The sequence below is a fragment of the Coloeus monedula genome (genome assembly GCF_965178545.1).
Source record: "Coloeus monedula genome assembly, chromosome: 11".
Lineage (NCBI taxonomy): Eukaryota > Metazoa > Chordata > Aves > Passeriformes > Corvidae > Coloeus > Coloeus monedula.
Window position 1 is genome coordinate 2,756,269 of NC_138791.1, and position 21,337 is coordinate 2,777,605.

General features: G+C 41.2%; 1 protein-coding gene across 11 annotated transcripts in view; it reads right to left on the reverse strand.

Moving 5' to 3' along the window:
• Window positions 1-12,224: 12,224 nt before the first annotated feature.
• Window positions 12,225-21,337, reverse strand: part of ATP2B2 (ATPase plasma membrane Ca2+ transporting 2) — a gene marked incomplete at both ends in the record, with an annotated part of 158,148 nt that continues 149,035 nt past the window's right edge. For all 11 annotated transcript variants that reach the window (XM_082288990.1, XM_082288982.1, XM_082288981.1 and 8 more), the window contains one exon: window positions 12,225-12,536. In XM_082288990.1, the coding sequence (XP_082145116.1) occupies window positions 12,225-12,536 (312 nt within the window). The remainder of the gene's footprint in view (window positions 12,537-21,337) is intronic.

The following is a 21,337-nucleotide window of genomic DNA, read 5'->3' on the forward strand; positions in this document are numbered from 1 at the left end:
TGTTAAATAAAGCTGTGATGAGCTACATAAATTGCAGGTAAATTTAAAAGCCTGCATTTAAAACTACGATAAGAAAATACAATTAAAAGATCAGATGAGATTTAATCTGTTAAAATTATTAGAAATTAATTCAGACCTGCTGGAAGGTGCTATACCCCTGCTTGGAAAGGGATCAGAAGAGCTCCCAGTCTGGGTTTAGCAGTTCATCTATAAAATACGTGAAACATTGAGTTCTTGTACCTGGGGCACAGAGCTCTGGTTACAAAACCCAATTTGCAATTTGAATTCCTGCCCACTCTGCAAGCCAAGAAAGAATTCTCCACTTGCACCTCCCCAAACTCCTTGGTCCATGCTCCTTGTCACACCTCTAAGTGTCCCTGTGTCCTTTGCCCTGTGAACTCACCAGGGGAGTGACAGAATTCCCCCTCTGGAGAAGGGTTTGTGGGGTGTGTGATATGTACCTGTACTTCCAGCAGATCCAGTGCTCCTGCACCACACTGGGAATCTCACACAGGGACTGCTGGATCTGGACAAGCCTCCTCTTTCAGCTCAGTGGGAAAAGAAAAATGATTGGATGGACTTTTTTCATCTTTCCTATCCTCAACATGAATGATTTAATTAATCTTTGTGCAGAGGAGTTATAAGCATTGTTTCTCAAAGATTTAAAATTACATTACTCAGCCATTAGACCATCACCAGCCTTTTCTGCAGCCACACTGAAGCCAAGTGGAAAAGAAGAACCCCGAAAAAGAAACAAAATCAAAGAAACTTGGATCACCATGTGCATTGCCACTTAGCGTGGCTGGGTTGGGGTTGTCATGGAAAAACCTCCTGAATGGGAGCATAATCTACTGATAAGATTTTTGGTTGTCCTACTTTGATAAAGTATCAAAATTCCACCCACAGCAGTTATTAAAAAAAAAAAATTAAAACAAAAACCACCCCAACAAAAAGAGGCAAAAGGAAAAGAAAAGAAGAAAAACAGATCAGAAAGCAAAAGCGAGCCTTAGAAACAGTTCTTCCTTTTGATCAGAATAACTGCACATAGAAGGGATGCTGCACAGAAGGGAAACTGCTTCAAAGCTCAGCAGTTTTCTGGGAATTATTGAAGCTCGAAGAGAGTGTTTCAAGTGATAATCTGCTCTTTTCGTGGTGTGGACTGCACAAAATGGCCCTCATGAGATGCAGTTCTAATATCACAGGTCTTTTATGGCTGCATTTTAACCTCTGCTGAGGGCACCCAGGATAGGGGAACGAACACCGTTTCCATTCTAGAGAAATAAAAATTCAGTTTGAAGATGAGGTTTAGATAATTTGTACGTTTCTTCTCCACACAGAAGTGCTGATGTGGGGGAAGGAGCAGGAATGGAATGTCAGGGTGTTCATTAACCCCTCAGAGGGACACGCAGCGGTGGCACTTTGGTGACACTGTGCAATATGGGCGGGGGAATTGGAACCCCCCTGATTTCCCACTTTTGCCCTCTCTCGTTATTCCTAACACGTTCTTCCAACCTGGGATGTCTCAGCTCCATTTGAAGGAGAGTTTCTCCCAGCCTGGACCACGGGCATGGTGACAAATGCCCTGGCCCCTCCGTGGGGAGCCCATCAGAGGCTGCGCCTGCAGCACGAACCGAGCCTGGGCAATCCCCACAGCGCTCAGCACACGCAGACCCTGCAGCACTCAGCCTCTGCTGGGCTGGACAGGAGTGAACAGAAGCAGCTTCTGATGTGAAAAATTCCACCACTCTGGCACTGCTCTTGCACGGCAGCAGAGCAGTTCCCCCTGTGACTCTCAGATCCACACACAGCCTCTCTGTGCTGTTAGAAACCAGAGCAATCCAAAGCTGGGGAGAAGAAGTGTCTGAAGGATGCTGCTCTGGTTCATATCCTGCCCAGTGCACCTCCTGTCAGCCCTCTGCAGCAAATGTTTCCCTGCAAAGATGTGCCATGAAGGTTAATGGCCGTGCCACAAAGCTGACAGCTTTACAAGCCTCTGTGTCACTCTGTTCATGTACAAGATCAGTTTTTCCAATCCAGAGCCCCTGAGGGTTTGTCAGAGATTGTCAGGACAAGAACAGATCACCATCGTTTCTGGAAACGTGGCATTGCCATTTATTTCCTGTTCAGCTCTCCATCTCAAACAGCACATCTCTGCACTCTGGCTGGAAATCAGATATTTTTCATTCAGAAACCTGTTCCTGGCATTTCCCTGTGTCTGAATCAAAACCATATAAACCTTGTGGCAACAGTTTGTTGCATTTCTATGGCATCGTCTCAATCTTTAATGCCACAACAAGCATGTAAAAATGAGCTGCATGCTTTCTTGTTTCCAGCATTATAATCTGAGGAACACATCATAAAACCTAACACAGAAGCTACCCCAAGAAATAATAAGACAACAGACTGTAATTTAAAATATCACTGCAATAAGAAATCCACTATGAGGAAGTTCAAAAAAAAATCCAAACCCAAAAGAACCCAAACCCCCACAACCTCCCTTAAAGCTAAACCAACATATTAATGTCCTTGCTCTGCATGAACAGATTTGAAACATTTAACATCAGCCCTAAAAAACACTACTGCTTGCATTGTCAGTGGCAGATTAAGCACAAGAATGAGCAATAAGAGGCTGATGAGATCAGTTTTTCAGTGAGTTGTAAGATGTGTCAGAAGAATCTTTGCATTCTGATATTGATTTCCACTGCAGGTAATTCCTGTCTAAATTCTGCCTCCCTGTTTAAACAGCAATAAATCATTAATATTAATTTATGCCTTGCTTGTACTCCAAGATTGCTTTTAATCACTGACCATGGCTTCCACATCAGTGAAGGTATCCTAAAACACCAAACAACTACAAGATTAAAGTGCAACTCCACAGTTTCTGCACACACTTTCCTGGCCTTATTTTCTATTACACAACACCCATAGACACTGGTGGGAAATTAAGGATGATAAAGAGGAAAACTTGGGGGAGATCACAGCAGGGGAAAGGTAACTACTGAAATCAAAGATATCTGTGCTCTCTCAGTTGAAATGTGCAGCAAAGATGAATTGAGATACCAAAAGCTACAGAACAATGCATTAATTTTGGAACACTGTAATTTTTCACGATTTATGGAAATGATTGCCATTATAGGTCCCTAGTGCAATTTCAAACCAGCAGATTGGAAGCAAAAAACAACTGGAATAATATTCCAAAGAGCTGAAATAATGTTCAAGGATCCAGACTACCAGGTTGCAAACACCTCTCACTGCTATCAAAGGTAATCACGATTTTGGGATGAGAGAGGAAAAACAGGATTTCCTCACTGGGGCTTCACTGTACTATTCTGCCCCATAAAAGCCCAAATCATACCAGGAAGTTTCTGAAAGTCTCTAATGGCAAACAGCAGAATAAAAGCAAAGAAAAAAAAAGAGCAAGGCTGTGCCAGATTATAAATCCCAGCAGGGGGGTGGGGGATGCAGCAGACAACCCTCACTATTCCCCCCAAACCCCATTAGCAACACCCTGCAGGACACAACAGCTGAACAAGAGGGAGCCACTCCCCTGAGCTTCCCAAGACATAAAATGTTCCTTGCCTTCACTTCACCTTGCCAGCAGCCCAGGCTGAGCTGCTGCAGCTCATCCCACACCCACCCAGAGCAGAGTTTCCCTCACCTGCTGCAGCCTCTCAGCCTGACCTTTATTTCCCGTGGGCTTGATGCTCATTAGAGATGCAAACTGGATAAATCTGTCATATTAGGAGCAGAAATGGTGTAGCTCTGAATTTAATAATTGCTTACAGAAATTAGAGTTTCTGGGTACCTTTAAAAGATTTCCTTTCAGCACCTGCTGTTTCCTTTGTTTGCCAGCAGTGCCCTCATCACAAGATGTCAAACACTTGTTGTGCTTTTTGGCTTAGCCTGGAGTTGAGCTTCAGCTGCTCAAATCTTGAAAAATATTTTAAAAGCTGTTACCTACACTTTTCTTTTAAAAAGGGACTTTTTTTCTGCGTTGAAATCACCTTGATCAGTGTTTTATTATTCTGACTTTTCTGCCATTCTGGCACCATTTAGCTGCAGCTTCAGGAGCAAACACAGTATTTTTTAAAGCTGCTGCCATATAAAAGACAAAGTTTCTTGTCTTTTCCTTTCCAATATTGCCTGCAAAGTCTCAGCATAAAATGTAGGCGTTTTGTGAGCCCAGGATAATTCAATGACCAGTAGTTATTTTCTAAAGCCAGTCAGATTTTATTCCACTTTGGTAGCATTTTTGGAATGATGTTCTGTGGAACTAATTTACAAGGAGAGCTCATTCAGGATGTTTAAGTACCTGCCTGTTTTCCCACCAAATCTCAGATTGCTGGGGAACCTAAAGAATGGGTTTTTGGAGGTTTTTTTCAATGAATACGTGATTTGTAAAATGTAGTGTGGGCACGAACTACTGAAGAAAGGAAACTCAGATTGTGACTGCAGCTTTGTCCCATTTCAGGATTCAATGGTGCAACCAAACCCTTCAGCGTGGTGCAACTGCAGAGGTTCTGCATTGATAAACGAATTAAATTAATTCTTGACTATAGGTAGCAAGGTGTGAGGTGACTCGGGGCTGTACCAGCCATTATTTTTGGTGTCTGCTCTTCGGAGGGATGGCAGGTTTCCACTGGGCTCACCATTAGCATAAGGATGCTCTGCCAGTGGCAGATCACAGATCAGCCTCCAAATTTTCAGGGACAAAATGTCCTAGCAGCATCAGCTGGCCAGGAACACGGAGGAGATAAAATGCTTTGGCATTATTGGGGAGTGCTTCTGTTCTGATACATGAAAATGAAAAGAAAGGCAATTGAATCATCCCTGCAGCCTGCTCAGCCAAAGTGGGTTTTCTCTGCGTTTTCTCATCCAGTGAAAATACAATTTATATCCAGGAGTCATGGGATTCAGGAGGCTTTACAGGAGTTTAATGCAAGGAAAGAAGTCAGAAGGAATATTTCACTACTTTTATCACCTCAGGCTTACAGAAAATAGCACAGAAAATGTAATAGACAAATACAGAAACCATCCAAATCCCTCACAAGCACAGACAATAGGATGATAAAACCAACTAGAAGGGACTTTAATTCCTGATGGCAGATTAAACCCCTCCAAACAGATCTTTATGGCACCAGAACCAACTTCCCAAGGTCCAGCCTTGCTCGGTCTCGCCAGCCTTGATCGTCCTGCCAGCAAGGACGTCCCTTCTGGGAAGTGTGAGGGGTTTGTCACACGTGAGCATCTGCCTGGCAGGAATCCTCCTGCTCTGCAGCAGCCACCCAGCAGATGTTTGTGGCTCTGCAGCTTTGCCTCTGAAGCCAAAATTCTGTCTGATAGGTGGCCAGACACCAAGACAGTCAAGAGCACTGAGTGCTCTGTTGGGGAGCTCTAGAGGCATCTGTTCAATTCCCTGCTTTTTTGTAGGCTTGGTAGAACAGACATTTTATTCTGAATTAATTATGGCTTCGTTCCCTGATCAGCTGCCCAGGCACCCCTCCCCACCAAACCATATGGTGGGACCAGGCCTGGAGCTGGAGAGAAAGCGACTGAAGCCACCCAGCAACATCCTAAACAAACAAACCAGTGGGAAACCAGTCTGTCCCAGACCAGGAACTCCAGTGCTCTCCCAGCCACCATGCTTTCTGGTGGAACAGCAAGCTTGTCACAGGGCCATGCAATAGTGCTGGGCATTTAGCAGGTTCATTTAGGACAGAATTGATTCCCTTCCTTCCCACAGAGCACTATTTATGCGCACGGTGACACCTTCTAGAACTCCTGTAATCTTTGTCTTCTGGAAAATAATTCCAAACACGTATCAAATTAAAAATCCTGATTAATTATCCATCTGCAAAAAAGGATGAGACAGCCTTCCCAGCTGACGTGCTATGGTGAGAAAACACCAGTAACTCATTCCTGGGACTTTTCATCCCATCATGTTTATTATTTCTTTAATAATTTTAGATCATTATTTTAAATGACTCTTTTGAAACTCGAAGCTGGAACAATTTTAAATGACCCACTGGTGAAAGCACTAGGAGGCTTTATAAATCCATATGTGACCCTCTGGGGAGACATTCCAAACCCACCTGGCTGTGTTCCTGTGCCACCTACTCCAGGTGACCCTGCCTAGGTGGGGGTTGGACCGGGTGGTCTCCAGAGGTCCCTTCCAACCCTGGCTGCTCTGGGATTCTGGGAAAAAGGCCCATCTTTAACAGGTGCCGCAAATGCTCTGTGAAACTTTCCAAGAAAGCTGCACAACTCATTTGTCTAGTTTTCATAATCTTGTAAAAGCTCTTTGCTGTGCCCCAGCAACGCTGATTTTATACCAGCTCAACACAGCTCTCTTAGAGATTCTTAAATGCCCCCACACAAGGGCTACAGGGAGGTGCTTTGTAACTTGCTGGAAAAGCAACCAAATCCATCAGAGAGAGAAGTGAAGTACATTCCCCTACTTGGAATTTAACACCTCACTTATTACCAGGCAAACATGGGCTCCCAGACACACAGAAAATCAGTTTGTTTGAACATATGGGAGAAAATATTGTAAACACTTCCTTGGGTGTGTGTTTTTCAACAGTCTGCCCTGTTTAATGAATGAGCTGTTTAATCATACTTCTCTTCAGTTCCCATCACGTTAGATCATAATGTGCCTGTTAAAACCTGCTTGCAAAAAGAAAACCAGAATCAGACACTTCCCTATTTTTCCCAGTACCTCCTGTAGCAGTGTGCTGGTGATCAAACCCAAGCACTCTCTACACTGATTTCATAAAATGGGAAATATGGATTTGTAATTGATAGCCCAGGGCAATGCACACATGGACCCTTGTCCAGATCTGAGCCAGGAATACATTTTATTATATACTTATTATTATTGTTGTTATTGTTATTGTTATTGTTATTATTATTATTATTGTGTTCCATTCTGCCTATGTCTCACACTGCTGCAGGAATACAAACACAAATGGGAAATATCCAGTGCTTACCTTTTGTGGTTCCTCAAAAGCAACTCTAAAAATGCTGGAATACCAGGAGGAAGTGGGAAGAGTTGCACCCTGGTCCTTCCCCTGTGCACACATTCACTGCTACAGGGAGGAACCAGCACCACAGAGGGTGCCACTCATCCTTGGCATGGGGTAAGAGCAAATATTCAGTGGCATAGGGATGCTGGAGGTCACCTACTCCTGGCTGGTTTGGGAATCTCAGCCTATTCATGAATGTGGACTTCATTGGAAAAGGCCTTCAGACAGGGAACACTCTTTGAGCACCCTTGGGTTGGAACTCAATGCCAGATCAAGCCAGTAACAAGCAATTACGACTCCATTTCATTTCATTATATAGCAAATTATAGATGCACCTGCATTTTCTTCCTCTTTCTCCCTCATTTCCCCTTTTTGCCTCTCCCTCATCCACTATTTTTGCACCATTTTCCCTCTCCTATATCAGTACAGCACCTCAGAGCAAATCTGCACCTGGTTTTCCTACAGGGCTCTCAGTGTTCAGCCTCGTAGTTTTAACACAAAACAGCTAAAACCTCCTGGCATTCCTATTTTGAGTCAGGCTATCTGGCCTGCTTCTCCCTCATGGATTAATAACTTCAAGCACGTGCCTTTCCCAAGCCTCAGTTGGATGCACAGAACAGGAATTCAGTGTTGTGGGGAATTTCATTGCTGCTCTTCTTCCCAGTTTGCACCTACAACTCACATCCATCCCCTGCTGCAAAAGAACTCCCCAAACTCTCCTGAGAAGGTGCAGCTCCTAAAATACGTCTCTGAGGCTCCAACATTCCCAGAGGGCTTAAAACACACTGAACAATGCTGGCCTTTTTCTTACCCATGCCTCCTCACAGACACTTCTTAGCAGAGATGAAGAGTCCTGCCAAAAGCACTTGGACCAAGGCTGCAAATAAACTGATGCGTGTAAGGAGGAGGTAAATGAGTGACAGAGAACTGAAAGAGAAATATTTTCTGACTATCACCTACACTGAGCTCCCAAAATCAAAGTAGAAAGCAGTTTCACTCCAAAGCAGCTGTAAAGCTCCATTCATCCAAGAAGTCTGCTGTCTCAATAATTGTTTTCTGTGGGGGTTTTGTTGAGTTCACTGTGCTGAGTACATTTTTATTTATTGGTAACTTTCCCCACAGTGTAGCACTATTTCATTTTGGCCTCTATCAAATCTTACTTGTCATAGAGAATCGGTGAGTAAAAGTTTGAAATCTAGGGGAGAAGACAGGAAAATCTGTAATTTAAAGCCTTTTACCTTTACAAATAAGATAATCTGACAGCCACTCACCTCATACCTGGCCTGCTTGGCTAACTCCTAAAGCAACAATATTGTGTGAGCACAGCTGCACTGCAGTTTATGAACAACTGCATCAATCTGAGCAGAAAAAAAAAGGGAAGGAACTTCTGGGCTCAGGGCCAGAGCACCGGAATGACAATTCCCTCCTTTTTCCCTAGGTCTTAAGTGGCAGGATGAGTCCGGGACCGAACTCCCCAATTCTAGGAAGGTTCAAAGATCATTTTTCTGATTGTGACAGAGGGAGAAAGAGCTGAAAAAGTCAATGGAAGTGCAGAGCTGTCATCAACGACAGGAAAAGCCTCAGAGAGCTCTTGGTCTCAGGGCTGAGATTAAACTCATTGTTTCCTAAACAAATTCGTGTCATCATTTGACTCTGTTGCACACTCATTCCAGCTGATTTCCCTGCAGCATTCCCAGGAGCCGTTCCCACCTCCACATTTCCCAGCCAGGCAGGAATTAAAGCCCTGGGGGCTGCCTCAGCCCCTGGGGCAAGAAAAGCAAACTCTGCCTGGGGAGCAGGGTCCTCACTGCCAATCCAGAAGATTTACATCCACCTGCACATCAAAATAGCCCAGTGGGAATCCAGAGCTGCATCTAGTGACTTCAGGTGAGAATAAAGAAAGCTGTTACATTCAGACCATTATTGTTCATGCTGCTTTGTGAATTTATTTCTTTAAATTTTCCACTTGTGCTCCTGCCAAGAGAGATCTATTAGACAGAAAGCAGCAAGAGTAAAACTTTATCATTTTGTTTCAAACTATAAAATAATTTACATCACATATTTTACTTACTTTTGTCTTTTTGTTTGTTTTTTTTTTGAAACCACAAACATTCCAGCATCACACTGTAGGAATAAGAATAACAATAGAAAGCATAACCTTTTGCATAGTATTAAATGAACAGACAGAGTAAGTTCTTTATTTACAATTATTGTCTAGATAAAAAAATTCATAAAAACAGATGAATGAACATATATTAATAACCCCTAGTGGGATGGATTGCCAATGTACCACTGTATTGTTGTCCACAAATCTCATGCTGCTAAGTACAGTACGTAGAGAGCGAGCATTTATATATTGCAGGGAATTTTAACAAACTGATCATTTTGGTTTTTGATCCATTGTTCCCATCACAGAGAGGTCAAGCAAGAAAAGAAAGGAATTGTGATGCACGACTTGTAGTTGAAAGGTCATAGCTATTCTGCTTTAAAAAAAAAAAAAAAGTCTATCATTTATCATATACATAAAGCACAGTCTCTGCTCACAAAAGCCCAAGTTTTCTATGCATCTCAGTTTATATATGTTTTACTATATATACACAGAATGCAGTGTTCGTTTTCTTAACAGTTTTCAAGTCTGCGAATGGTACCTTAGGGAGGGGTACTCCTACAGGAAAAAATTCAAAAAAAAAAAAAAAAAGAAACAAAGAAAAAAAGAAACCAAGAAAAAAATATGAAGAGTGTTTGGAAACAAAAAGGCAAACAGTCAGTGTGTTAAGATGCTGAAAGGAAACTGTTCCAGTATTAATAGCTTCTGTAGATGTTCGAGTCCAAAGCTAGAGGCTTCCCTGTAAATAGATACCACTTTTGTCTTCTGAACAGAGATCCCGAGCGGGCCACAGAGAGCCAATCCGTGGTGTACAGAGGGGAATCACCGGATTTACAGAGCCACCGATCCTGACTGGCTCCCATCCCGGGATGCTGGGAGCCAGCTACCACTGGCTACGGGCTCCTGCCAGCTCACAGTGCCCACGGGGCACGGGCTGCCCGCAGGGACCTGGGCACCCTGCTGGCCTCAGCCCGCAGCACACACAGCTAAGGACGAGCCAAAAGCATCGGAGCTCCTACCCCAGAGTCCGGAAGCTGGCAAGGGAAGCTGCTTAGAGCTTTACCTGGCTGATAGTCCTGATGCACCCTGAAAACATCTGAGTTCAGTCTGCAGTTTGGCCATGAGTCTAAGCTTGGTTTGGAGAGTTCTGGCTTGGTTTAGCTGCTGTGACTGCAGAGATGCACCACTTTATGGAGCCAACTTTAAGACAACCAGAAAACACTTTAACAACTCAATTGATCGAGATGGTTGGAGGGTGTTTGGTTCCAACACGCCTGGCATAATCAATTGTGTAATTCAAAATGTCTTTTGCACTGTACAGTTATGGAAAAAATCATATGCTGAAAAGTCTCCAAGCAAACTTTATATTAAATACAAAAATTATTTATGAAAAATCTGTGATCCACAAAGTGCTTAGCATTCAAGTGGTTGACATAGCAATTGTATAAGCTCATAATTTTAAAGTTTTTTAGGGCTGTTACCATCTTGAAAAATGTTTTTCACCTTCCATACTGCAGGTTTTCAAAGCAGCTTTCTTGGTAGAAAGCTCAAGGTAAAATAATGTCTTTCTGTGTTACTACAGGAACACAAGCTTGGTTAAAAAAAAAAATCACACAAAGCACATCTCAATACACAATTAATAAAGATTTGTTCAGTCCTAATAGTGCAGAAATTACATTTTTCTTCAAAAAAAAATCGAAGCAACAACCTACAGTGATTTTCATCCAAAATGCCAACAGCCCATACCTTGCAAATAAGAAGGAAATAAATGCCTAAAGTACTAATTGAAAAGGATTAACACAGTATATCACAAGATTTTAACATTTGTTTTATCTCCATATAGACAAACCAAATATAACTTATTTTAAATTATAAACTCATTTAATGTCTCTCTAAAAATAGTTTTAGAAGCCATTGCTGTATGTCTAAAGAATGAAGTAGTCTCCATTATTGTATGTTGCACCAAAACGAGTTCAAGCAGATTATCAGAAGGAAGGAAAAAAAAAAAAAAGAAAAAGGAGAGAACCTGATCATTTTGATTTTTATTTGAAACAAAGGAAGCCTGGTTTACCTCCCTGTATATAGGATCACAATGCTACATCCAATGTGTTATATTTTGGCTTCTTTTGTTATTTACTAGCAGTATCTACATTATTAACAAAAAAATAACAAACAAACAAAAAAAAAAAAAAAAAAAAGAAATCAGGCAGAAATCAGAGCACGGTTGTAATAAAATATCCAGGGTGCGAGAGTACAGACATTTTCAATGAGCTGAGCTGAGCCATTTTTATACTACTTCGGCAGGAAGTGCTTTCTTAACCCTACAAATAGTTAAGGATACTATCTACAGGTTTGTAAACAAATTACATTCTTTTTTTAGGACATAAATAAGTTAAAATAGTCAGAGCAATTTGAGCAGAAACAAGGCAACATGCCAACAAAGAAACTTTATATATATATAACTATATATATATAGATAGATATATACATATATATAATTAATTATCTATATACTTATATGTATATATCTCTATATATAGTCTCATAAATGTTTAAGTTCCTCTGTCCAACTGGTGCAAATCTACTGTGCAAGTTAAGCTTCGCAACTTCAAAAAAGTTATTTAAATTAATCTATACAATTGAGTCCATGCCACACAAGCATTTCAAAAAACTCACAGACCAGTGAATTGGATAAATAGCCTCAGAAAGAAGTCCTCTGCAGTTCCTGCTTAAGGAGGAAAAAAAAAAAAACCAAAACAAAAAGGAAATAAAAACAAACAAAAAGAGAGAAAGAAGGGCCAGCAGTGTACAGTACATTCATGCAGGAGGATTTTTTTTTGTTTTTGTTTTTCTGAAAGGGAACGGGGAGGGGGGGGTATGTAAATCAGCCATTCATTCTTTCCCCAAAACCATTGTGATCAACAATTCATTCACTTGTCTCAGAGTGAATAAGAGTTCAAACAGCTTTTCAGCCAGCAATGTTTTTAATATATATATTTATATATCTCGGTTGCTGTGGGGTTTCTTATTTTATTTGACTTTAACTTTTCATATTTCTTTTTTTTTTTTTTTTTTTGCAGTGACCTTTTCAGCTAAAGTGATGTCTCCAGGCTATGTATTGGGCTTCCTGGACTAGAAGAGGTAGCTGATTTACTTGTATCAGTTGTAAGATTGATTCCACTGTCGATAGCACTGTTGTTCTTGTTCAGCGAGGACGGTGGACTCGAGTTTTTCTTGAGAGCAGGGTCTTCTTCTAGGTCTGTGTCATCAATGAGTGGGATGTGGGGCTGGGAATCTTCTATCCTAAATTCAGGATGAGTCATAAAGTTGTGAATAGAGGTTCTAGATTCTGGTTTTTCTAAACCTTCATAGAGAGAGCTACGGAATGCCTTCACGACGCGGATCTGGGGGGAGAAAAGGAAAGGGCTGTCAGAGGGCACCTCCCCAGGGCAGCACCGGGGCAGAGAACACTTGGTGAAAAATGTAGCACATGGTTAGGGCAGTGCAGGCAGCTGGAGTCCAAAGTCTCTGGATGTTATATGCATAAACGAGTGGCTCAGTTATGTGCATTTTGAATGTCTGTGCCAACTGCAATATTAAAATAAATCAAGGTTTAAAGCCATCAAAGAACTGATGGGGAGGAGTGGTTAAAGAAAGCCAAGGTCCACTCGTGTGGTACATCCCTAGTAAAAGACAAGCCATGTTAATTGAAATGCAAATGTCAAACCATGCATGTTGATAGGTTTTTTTGCAGTGAGTAAGTAGAAAGGCTTTTTTTTTTTTTTAATTAAAAAAGTCTCTTTTGTATTGTAGTTAAAAAAAAAAACCATTACACATAACATATCACACTTCACAAACAGAAAAGCACGGAACACAGACACGGTTGGATGGGTACGTATGAGACACACACAGGAGCCAAGTGTAAAAACTAGAATATCAATGTTTTTAAAGCAAAATCTAAATGGATGCAGCCAAGAGCACAAAAAGCCAAGCAGACAAAGTACTAAGCGTAATCATGCCACCACAGGGGAAAAAGAAAATCACAGTTACCACATGAACAGAGATAACTTGCACACAACAACTACACTTGGAAGCCTGGATAATGTGAACATAGTATCGTTGAACCAACTTTTATTTGTCCTTCATGCAGATGTGAGGTAAACACTCGAGTATAGACCCACTGTTCTAGCCATTTAGCTTGTTAATAAATAGAAGAACATGTAATAAAATAATGTATTGGTTGTTGGGTTGAATTGAGTCCCATTGTTAACAGCGAGCTGTTTTTGTTTGGTGTCTCGGTTGTGCAGTTAAATGCTGAAAGCCACACGATTTATGCCATATATGCAGTCTTTAAAGCAGGTCAGTGACCTGTGCCAGGGGCCATCTAATGCCAGCAACCACCTGGCAGTAAGAACAGAGGAGAAAATCAACTCAAGACTCAGCCCAGCGATTCTCAGGGATGGTGCCCACAGCTTTCCCAGTAGGAAATGGGAGGAGCGGAGTGAGGAGTGGGGACGCTACATCCTCTGTGGGTGGGCAAAGGGAGGGATGCTCTCTACGTCCCAGGGACCTACCAGTTCTCAAAAGAAGTGAAGGGTTGTGCTGGGTTACTGCTGAAAAAAACAGAACCTTTCGGAAGGGGGTGGAGGGGCAGAGAGGAAAAAACAGAATGGCAAAACGTGATCTGTTGGCAAATGTTTCATGACTAAGTATGAATTCTATCCCTCCACTTCCATGTAGTCCATGAGCAAACCTTGAGCATTTCTCAGGGGGGAGACCAAAACACAGGCAGAGGCAGAAAAGGTGCAAGCAGGTACTGTGAAAGCTTCTCCACACACATTTGAAATGGTTTGGTGGTTGGCATGTGGATCTTTTTACATGCAAATATGCTGCACATTGTTGGTTGGCCTGATAACACCACTGCTTTGTAAAGCTCTAATTCCTCTTTTCCTTGGCAGGCTGCAGTTTAGTAATGGCATAGGGCCACGGGGTTCCAGCTGTGGGGTCCAGCTGATCCTGTGCTTGGAGCTGGCCAAGTTGGACAGAATTTCAGCACATTTCAGGAAGAGGCTGCCTTGGTTTTTTTTTTTTTTTTTTTCTCTTTGAACTCGGTCCTTGTTTATGCTCTCTAAATTTGGATATTCATCATCTTTTAAAAATCTTAACAGCTGAAGTCCTGCCAGCTTCAGATCCTTGGGTCAGCCCAAATACTCTCCCTTCCCTTCACATATACATTTGGTAACAGCAGGGCACAGTACAAAAAGTAGTTCATGTGACTGCTTGTGCTCCAAGTAAGAGGATTGGAGTGGCACAGAACAGCTCAGCCAGATCTTGGGGTGTGAGAACATTTTAGGTTGGCAGAGGTGCAAGAGGGAAGATTGTCTTGCACAATAAACCCAACAAATAAATTTGGAGTCAATTTTACCCACTACAATCACACAGTGTACCTAAGAGAGCTCCTGGAGTTATAAACCAGGGGTTTGTGAGAGCTGAATCTGAGTTGTGCTGAGCTCGGTGAGGGCTCTGTCAACAGAGTGGGGTAAAAGATTCATCTGCATTGCTAGAGGCAGAAAGGTGACCAACTAATTCCTTCACTATCTATGCCTGTCTAGCTTGTCTTTTAAAGTGCAGAATAATTAGTCTAAATGATGGAAAAAAAATTGTATGATTTTTGAGGCAGCCTTAAAACCATATTCCCATATTGCCCTATTTTAAATCAGGAAACTTTTTGTACTGTGGGTACTTTACAGGATGGGCTGATGAGGGGACATTTCTGCAAACCTCCCCACTACTTCTGCTTTCTAAACACAAATACCAGTCCCCTCTTCAGCTGCAGCTGAATGCTAGAGCTTATCAATCAACAAGATAATCAAGATAATTCCATGATCTTGAAAGCAGCCACTTGTGGCATAGACTTAAGTTCTATTTGCCAGCTGGATTCTTTTTAGTGAAGGCAGATTTTTATTTGAATAAAAGGGTTTGATATTATCCTGAACAGATCCAGCAGAACACAGTGAAAGGAAAGCTTTTCTCCATCACACAAACAGTATTTAAGTCTCCGTGGTTTAGCAAGAGAGGAACTGATCTCAATTTGCGAGCTCCACGTCCCAGAGCAGGGAACGCATCTGCATTGCTTTAGCACCAACATTTGGCGCCTCGTTTGGATTGAATTCCAAGCCTCTAGTCAATGCAGGGAAAGCTACAGATCCCAGTAGTGTTTGACAGGCAGCTCTGCAAACGTGCCTGCCATGACCTGGATTTGGGGCTCTGCAGCGGCTCCTGAATTAAGAAATTAATGAGCCATTGCAGGGAAGCACTGCAATGATGACTTTTGGCTCATGGATAGAGCTGCAGCCTCTTACTTTGGGTGAAGGTGTGTGGCAAAATTTTTGGCCTGGACTGTTTGGGTCCTGCAGGAACATTTAGATGTTTCTAGAACGGCTTCTACTTGTTCACATTGTTTGTACTGGAAATATTAGCTTAGAACTGCTTCAGCTCTGCTGACACCTAAGGTAGCTCATCTTCTGAAGGCAATGGCAACCTAAGGGCCAAACTGGGCACGTCCCTAAAGCTGACAATAAATAATATTAGATTTCTAAAGAGTTTTCTTCACAAGGCAGCTGTGGATACCCACCTTCTTTTCTTAAAATTTCTCTACAGAGAAATTAGTTTTCCATTAATTTCTCACTTTAGAGGAAACTCGCTCCTCAACTTAAAATTTTGCATATTTAGCTTGGCATTCAAGGAAAACATTTATTTTTTTTTTAGTGTCACACCTCATCCAGTGACAGAATTTCAGCATTACAATAAAATTCAAAGTCTCATTCAAAGCCTGTCCCCAATGGATCAAATTATTGCTTGCAGGGACAAAACTTAGTGGACACAAAGGCAGAGGGTTTGTTGCACATAAAGGCGGCATTCCACCTTCTCTACCATAATACTGCAATATTTAATCTACTTATTATAGCTGATCCCAGATTTAAAAACATGATTTACCCAGAGTTACATGGCCCAACAGCAACAAATTCTTTTAATACATGCTTAAATTCAAGATTTGAGGTAATATCTGGTGTAAAAATGTTTAGGGGCTCTGCTGAAACAAAGCCCACCCAGGTTTTTTTGAAGATAAAATAAAGCAGATGAACTTGGGATGTTGTTATGGCTGTAAAAGCATGGAAAAGCAGGGACATCCATGATGGATAGAACCTGGGAAGTGTTGGTTTAGTATGAACTATGTAGAGTTCATGTAATGGTGCTTCTTTATGAGACTGACAATGCCAAGGGAAGACAAACAGTGAGATACAGCTCCCTTTTCTCACAGTAATGGAGACAACAGAAAAAAATGAACTGCTTTTAACAAAAGACTGTGGGGACAACACTTCAGGACATTTTTGACACTGCTATAAGTTTCCACTTCTTTCTTCTCTGGAGCTGTAACAGAAAAAAACTCTTCAGCTTCATCCCACCTTGAAAGTCAGATTTAGTATACTGCATCAGGCAAGAAAAAAAAAAGCAAAAACAAACAAAAAAAAAGAAATAGAATTTTAGATACTACAATTGTTTTTTTTTTTTTTCCCATCAGAAGAAAAAGGTGATATTCAGAATGTCAGTCCTATGTACAACCATCTAGGCAAAATATCCAAAGCCTGGTAAGCACCAACAGCTGTTTATGGTTGGTAGTGTGTGGGCTTATACTCGAATGTTTACCTGGCTTCATCTAAGCCAAGTATCTGGAGTTTGGTTCACATTCATTTCAGGCTCAAGGTTAAAGACTCACAACCTCTTTTTATTTCACTCTCTCCTGCTGAACCCTTTTGTCCAATGTTCTCTAGCCCTCTGGGAAAACAAACACATTTAATATTCAGACAGTAGAGAGTAGGGCACTGCAACAGCAAATAAATTCAATACTGAAAGGTCAGTAAGGTGATTAGTATAAAATTGTAAACAAGAGGTCAATTTTGCGAAGAGATGCCAACTCTTAGGTGTAACTGAGACTATTCTAGGTCAAGACTAAAGCTGTACAAAGGTAAAGGAGTTTGGTCAAGGACTATTGCATATGGAAAGCTTTGAAATAGAAAACCTCTTCAGTATATTGGTATTTATTTTGTTTTGAAGCCTCCCAGTTTTAGGTGAGTAAAATCAGATTAGGTCTCCACAGGAGATGCTGCATGGATTGGAGTCACCCATAAATTTTGTGCCTCGTATGTTCTGGAGAGCAGAAGTCAAGCAAATTCAAATATAAAGTAAAAAAAAAAAAAAAAAAAAAAAAAAAAAATTAGATTCTAGTTTTCTGCTTTAATGAGTAAAATAGATGCCCAACATTATCTGTGCTATACTCTTTCCACATAAAGATGCAGTAAATCCTGCAAGTGCTGCTGAAAATTCAAACCACAGGCAGCAAGGAAAGCAGAGCACCCCCACAGGCCTGATTCTCATTCCACAAAAGGCTCACAGGGCTGAATTCCACTGTGCTTTAGAGTATAAGAGCAGAGCCATATGCAGGGCTTCCACTTCCCACAGCAGGATTGCTGCAAAATTATGGAGTTTGACATTTTTGTATCAGATTTAAATAAATCGCACAAGCCTTTAAGAGAACGTGTTTGTGCTTCAGGATCTAACCCTTCTTGCCATGGCACATCTCCACTTGAGGGCTTGGCTTTATATTTAGGCTCTAAATCTGCTTAATTAGCCTTCAGGGAGGAGATACAGGAGTTGATTTTGATTTTTTGCATATCCCTGCAGGGTTTGATCAAACCCTGGTTACAGCCAGGGGAAGTCCTAAGCTTTAGTATGGAACCCCAATTCAATGGTGCAACTTTTATAAACATATTTTTAGCTGTGGGTTTCAATTCTGCTTGGGCCATTTCCTCCTGTGATGGTTATACCTTCCTGTACTGAAAATGCCCACTGGGCTTGCTCTGGGATCTGAATGTAGATAGATATTGGGCAGCAATCTTTGCCTCAACATTTATTAAAAAAGATGATTTCTTTAAAAGAAAATTGTTCCCATTTTTCTTCATGAAACAATTCCATCCAAACAAGATTTTGCCTCAAGTTTTAGCTCTAAATTCTCAATTATTTCATTTATAGAAAATTAAATATGTAAGAAATATAAAAGCTCTTCATGCAAAGCAGACTGCAAACAGTTAAATGGAATCTTTAAGATGATCTCGTGGGAAATGGGCTGTGAGAGCCACAGGAACTCAGCTTGCTGAGTGCCTCATGTTGGTGTGGCACAATTTGCAGATGCTCATGGCCTTGTGCCAGCCCAAAGCAAACCCTGGGTGACACCTGAACCTGTAAATGACAGTTCCTGCCCCTGTGCCACCCCAGCAAAAGCTGAATGTCCAACACTGCTCCCTACGCACGACACGTTCTTGGCACGTCTCAGAAATGGCAACTATTCTTCAATTAAAAGGGGAATGGGAAAGGTCGTCTGGCCATGCAAATGAAGCCCCAGTTCTGAAGGCTCTGGCCCCTCCAAGTGAAGCAGAGCACAAATCCAGCCTTAGGGGTGCTGAGCTCTGCTCTTGCATGAAGACACTTCTTAAAAACCAACCAACCAATCAACCAGGCATAAAAATAAGCCAAAGAAACCTTCTAAGCTCTGTATGATGGACAAACACCTCTGAGACAATTCTGTGGTTGACTGGTGAGATTTTAACTGCTGCTATAAAATTTGGAGTCGTGATTGTGTATTTTCTCCTGTCTCACCACACAAGTGGGTCACTAGAGGCCACTGCTGCTGGGGTTCATGCAGTAAAAAGTTTCAAGGGATTCTATTAAGTATTTGCTTCTAAAAACCTCTGACAAAACTGACAGTTCTCAACAGAACCAAGAAAAGGAACTCTGGGAGGTCTCCTTTTGGTGGGGTTTGGTTTGGCTTGTTTGTTGTTTGCCCAGTGCTTTCTAAACTTAACAATTACAACCTTTTCTGAAAGAAGTGAGGGGGGTTTTTTAAGAGACCTGCAGTTCCTGACTGCTTCCAGTTGGGAAGAGTAGGAGCTCCATATGAGAATGAGGGGAAGAGCAAGTAAAAAGGAATATTAAATGTGTGTCTTTCTTGGAAAATCTGAATCGGTGCTCTTTTGCAGGGGTTACCTATTGCTAACACAAACCAGGTACAAACAGAGTGGGATAAAGACTTGTTTACTTTGTGTACAGTTAGATATTCTCACCCTCAGTCTAACTAAAAAATCTAGCCATAAAGCATTAATCACATAATTTCAAGCACAAGTTAATTTTTGGGGTTACTAATTCTGAGCTCCAAAAAGGAAAAAAGATGCTCCACTGCCCCAAGGTTCTGGGTTTTTTTCCCCCAAAATAAAACACAGAAAGAAATGCATATAAAATACACATCCACCAAAGGCTGTACCTGAACCCACCCCTAAGTCTGCTGTGTAAGAGCTTTCAAGTGATAGAAGTTTGTGTGTAAATCTGAGTGCTCATGCACTCAACAAAAACTAAGACTACATCCACAGAGAGCCTTAACTTCCTCATATTTTCATTTTTTGTAGCTTAAATATTTGCATATTAAACAGGTGTGCATATTTAGTGGGCATTTAAATGAATTCTTGATTTTTTCAGCATATAGAAAATGCCAGGTTTTAATTTGCAGGAATTCTTGCCCTGTTTATTTAAAGCTTCAACACCTTTTAAAAGAGATGAGGGATTCATGGATGGACCCCACTGTTATCAGTTAATGGTGACATCCAGGAGTTTGTAGTTTGTGATTGGCAAAAACACCTTGATGGCTAACTAGGGAAACTTTTGTATTGTATTAAATATTCCCTTAATTAAAGGATTCCACAACTCTGAATGGGCCAAATTTGTGAATGGCTGCTAACTACATGTAATAACTTGCTAACCTGTTTCACAAACCACTGCAGGAGTGGATTTCACAGGAAGATTTCTCTTTAAGCAGGCACTAAGCTTTGAGTCAAACATTAATTTGCCCAAAAATACTAGAAAAAAAATTCCATTAAAAAAAAAAAAAATTCCAAAATGTTACTATAAGCCTTCAGAAGAAATCTCACAGATTCCTGAGGAGTCACAATTAACTTTCTATTAAAAAGAAATATAATTAGTAAAGAACTTCATAAATGCTCTGTTAAATTCGACTGACATCTTATCAAGAGAGCATCATGTGATTCCTCTAATTCTTTGCTAAGTATTTATTGACATCAGACCCTCTCCATTTTGGGCACCCAAAATGACACCTGAAATACCCCAATTGTTGCAACTGGCTCAGCCATTTTCGAGAACTAGACCTTGTTTTCCTTCCTATACTCTCCCTTGATGCTCCCCAAAATATATTTACATATATCTTTAAAAATCCTGAAGAATGGGAAAGCCTTCAAAATCAGAAGTACAATTATTCCGTTATTCCCTCCCACCCCATGGGAAGAGGGGAATGATTTGGGGGTTGAGCCACTCTGAGCAGCTCAGAGGAAAGCAGCCAGTCCTGTGTGACCACACACAGTTTAAGCACAGAGTTAAAAGCAGACCTAGGTGAGCACTTTGCAACTGGGATTTCCTCAAAAAATGCCAATTCATAAAAACATACCCCATTTCTATGAAATTTGGATTAGGAAAGGTTTTCCAGGTTCTGGAAGATGAACAACCCACTGCAAATACTTAAAAACTGTGGGGCTTTTATTTGTTGGTGGTTTTTCACTGCCATTCATAAGTTTGCATCTTTGTATGAATAAATCAAAACTTTCCCTAAGTGTTATAATTCTGATTTAATACCAACAGACATTCTGCTGTGGTAATAAAACACCAGCAGTCCAGAAAAACCACTTTAAAATCCCAGTCTCCAATTGGCCTCTGCCATGGAGATCCTGCTCTCTGGGCAGTTTAACAAATCAATCATCTGGCTTTTATTGCCCTGAATAAACGTGGCTATAACCACGAGGAGCTCTGGAGAGCTGTTTTATTTCTCCAAATGAAAGGTGACAAAGGCTGGAGCAGATTCTGCTTTCTCCTATTAATTAACTGCAGCCCATAAAGGAGCGAGGCCCTTGTCAAGACACGAGAACATCCAATTCTTGTTGCTTTGCTGCAGTGGAGAGTGGAGAGGGAAGATAAATTGTCTATTTAAATTCTATTAGATCTTTCCTCCCAGAGCGCTGGCTACAGCATGTCAGGGAAACATTTCCCACAGCACCACGAGCTGCTCCCAGTTTCCTGCTCAAATGGAGAA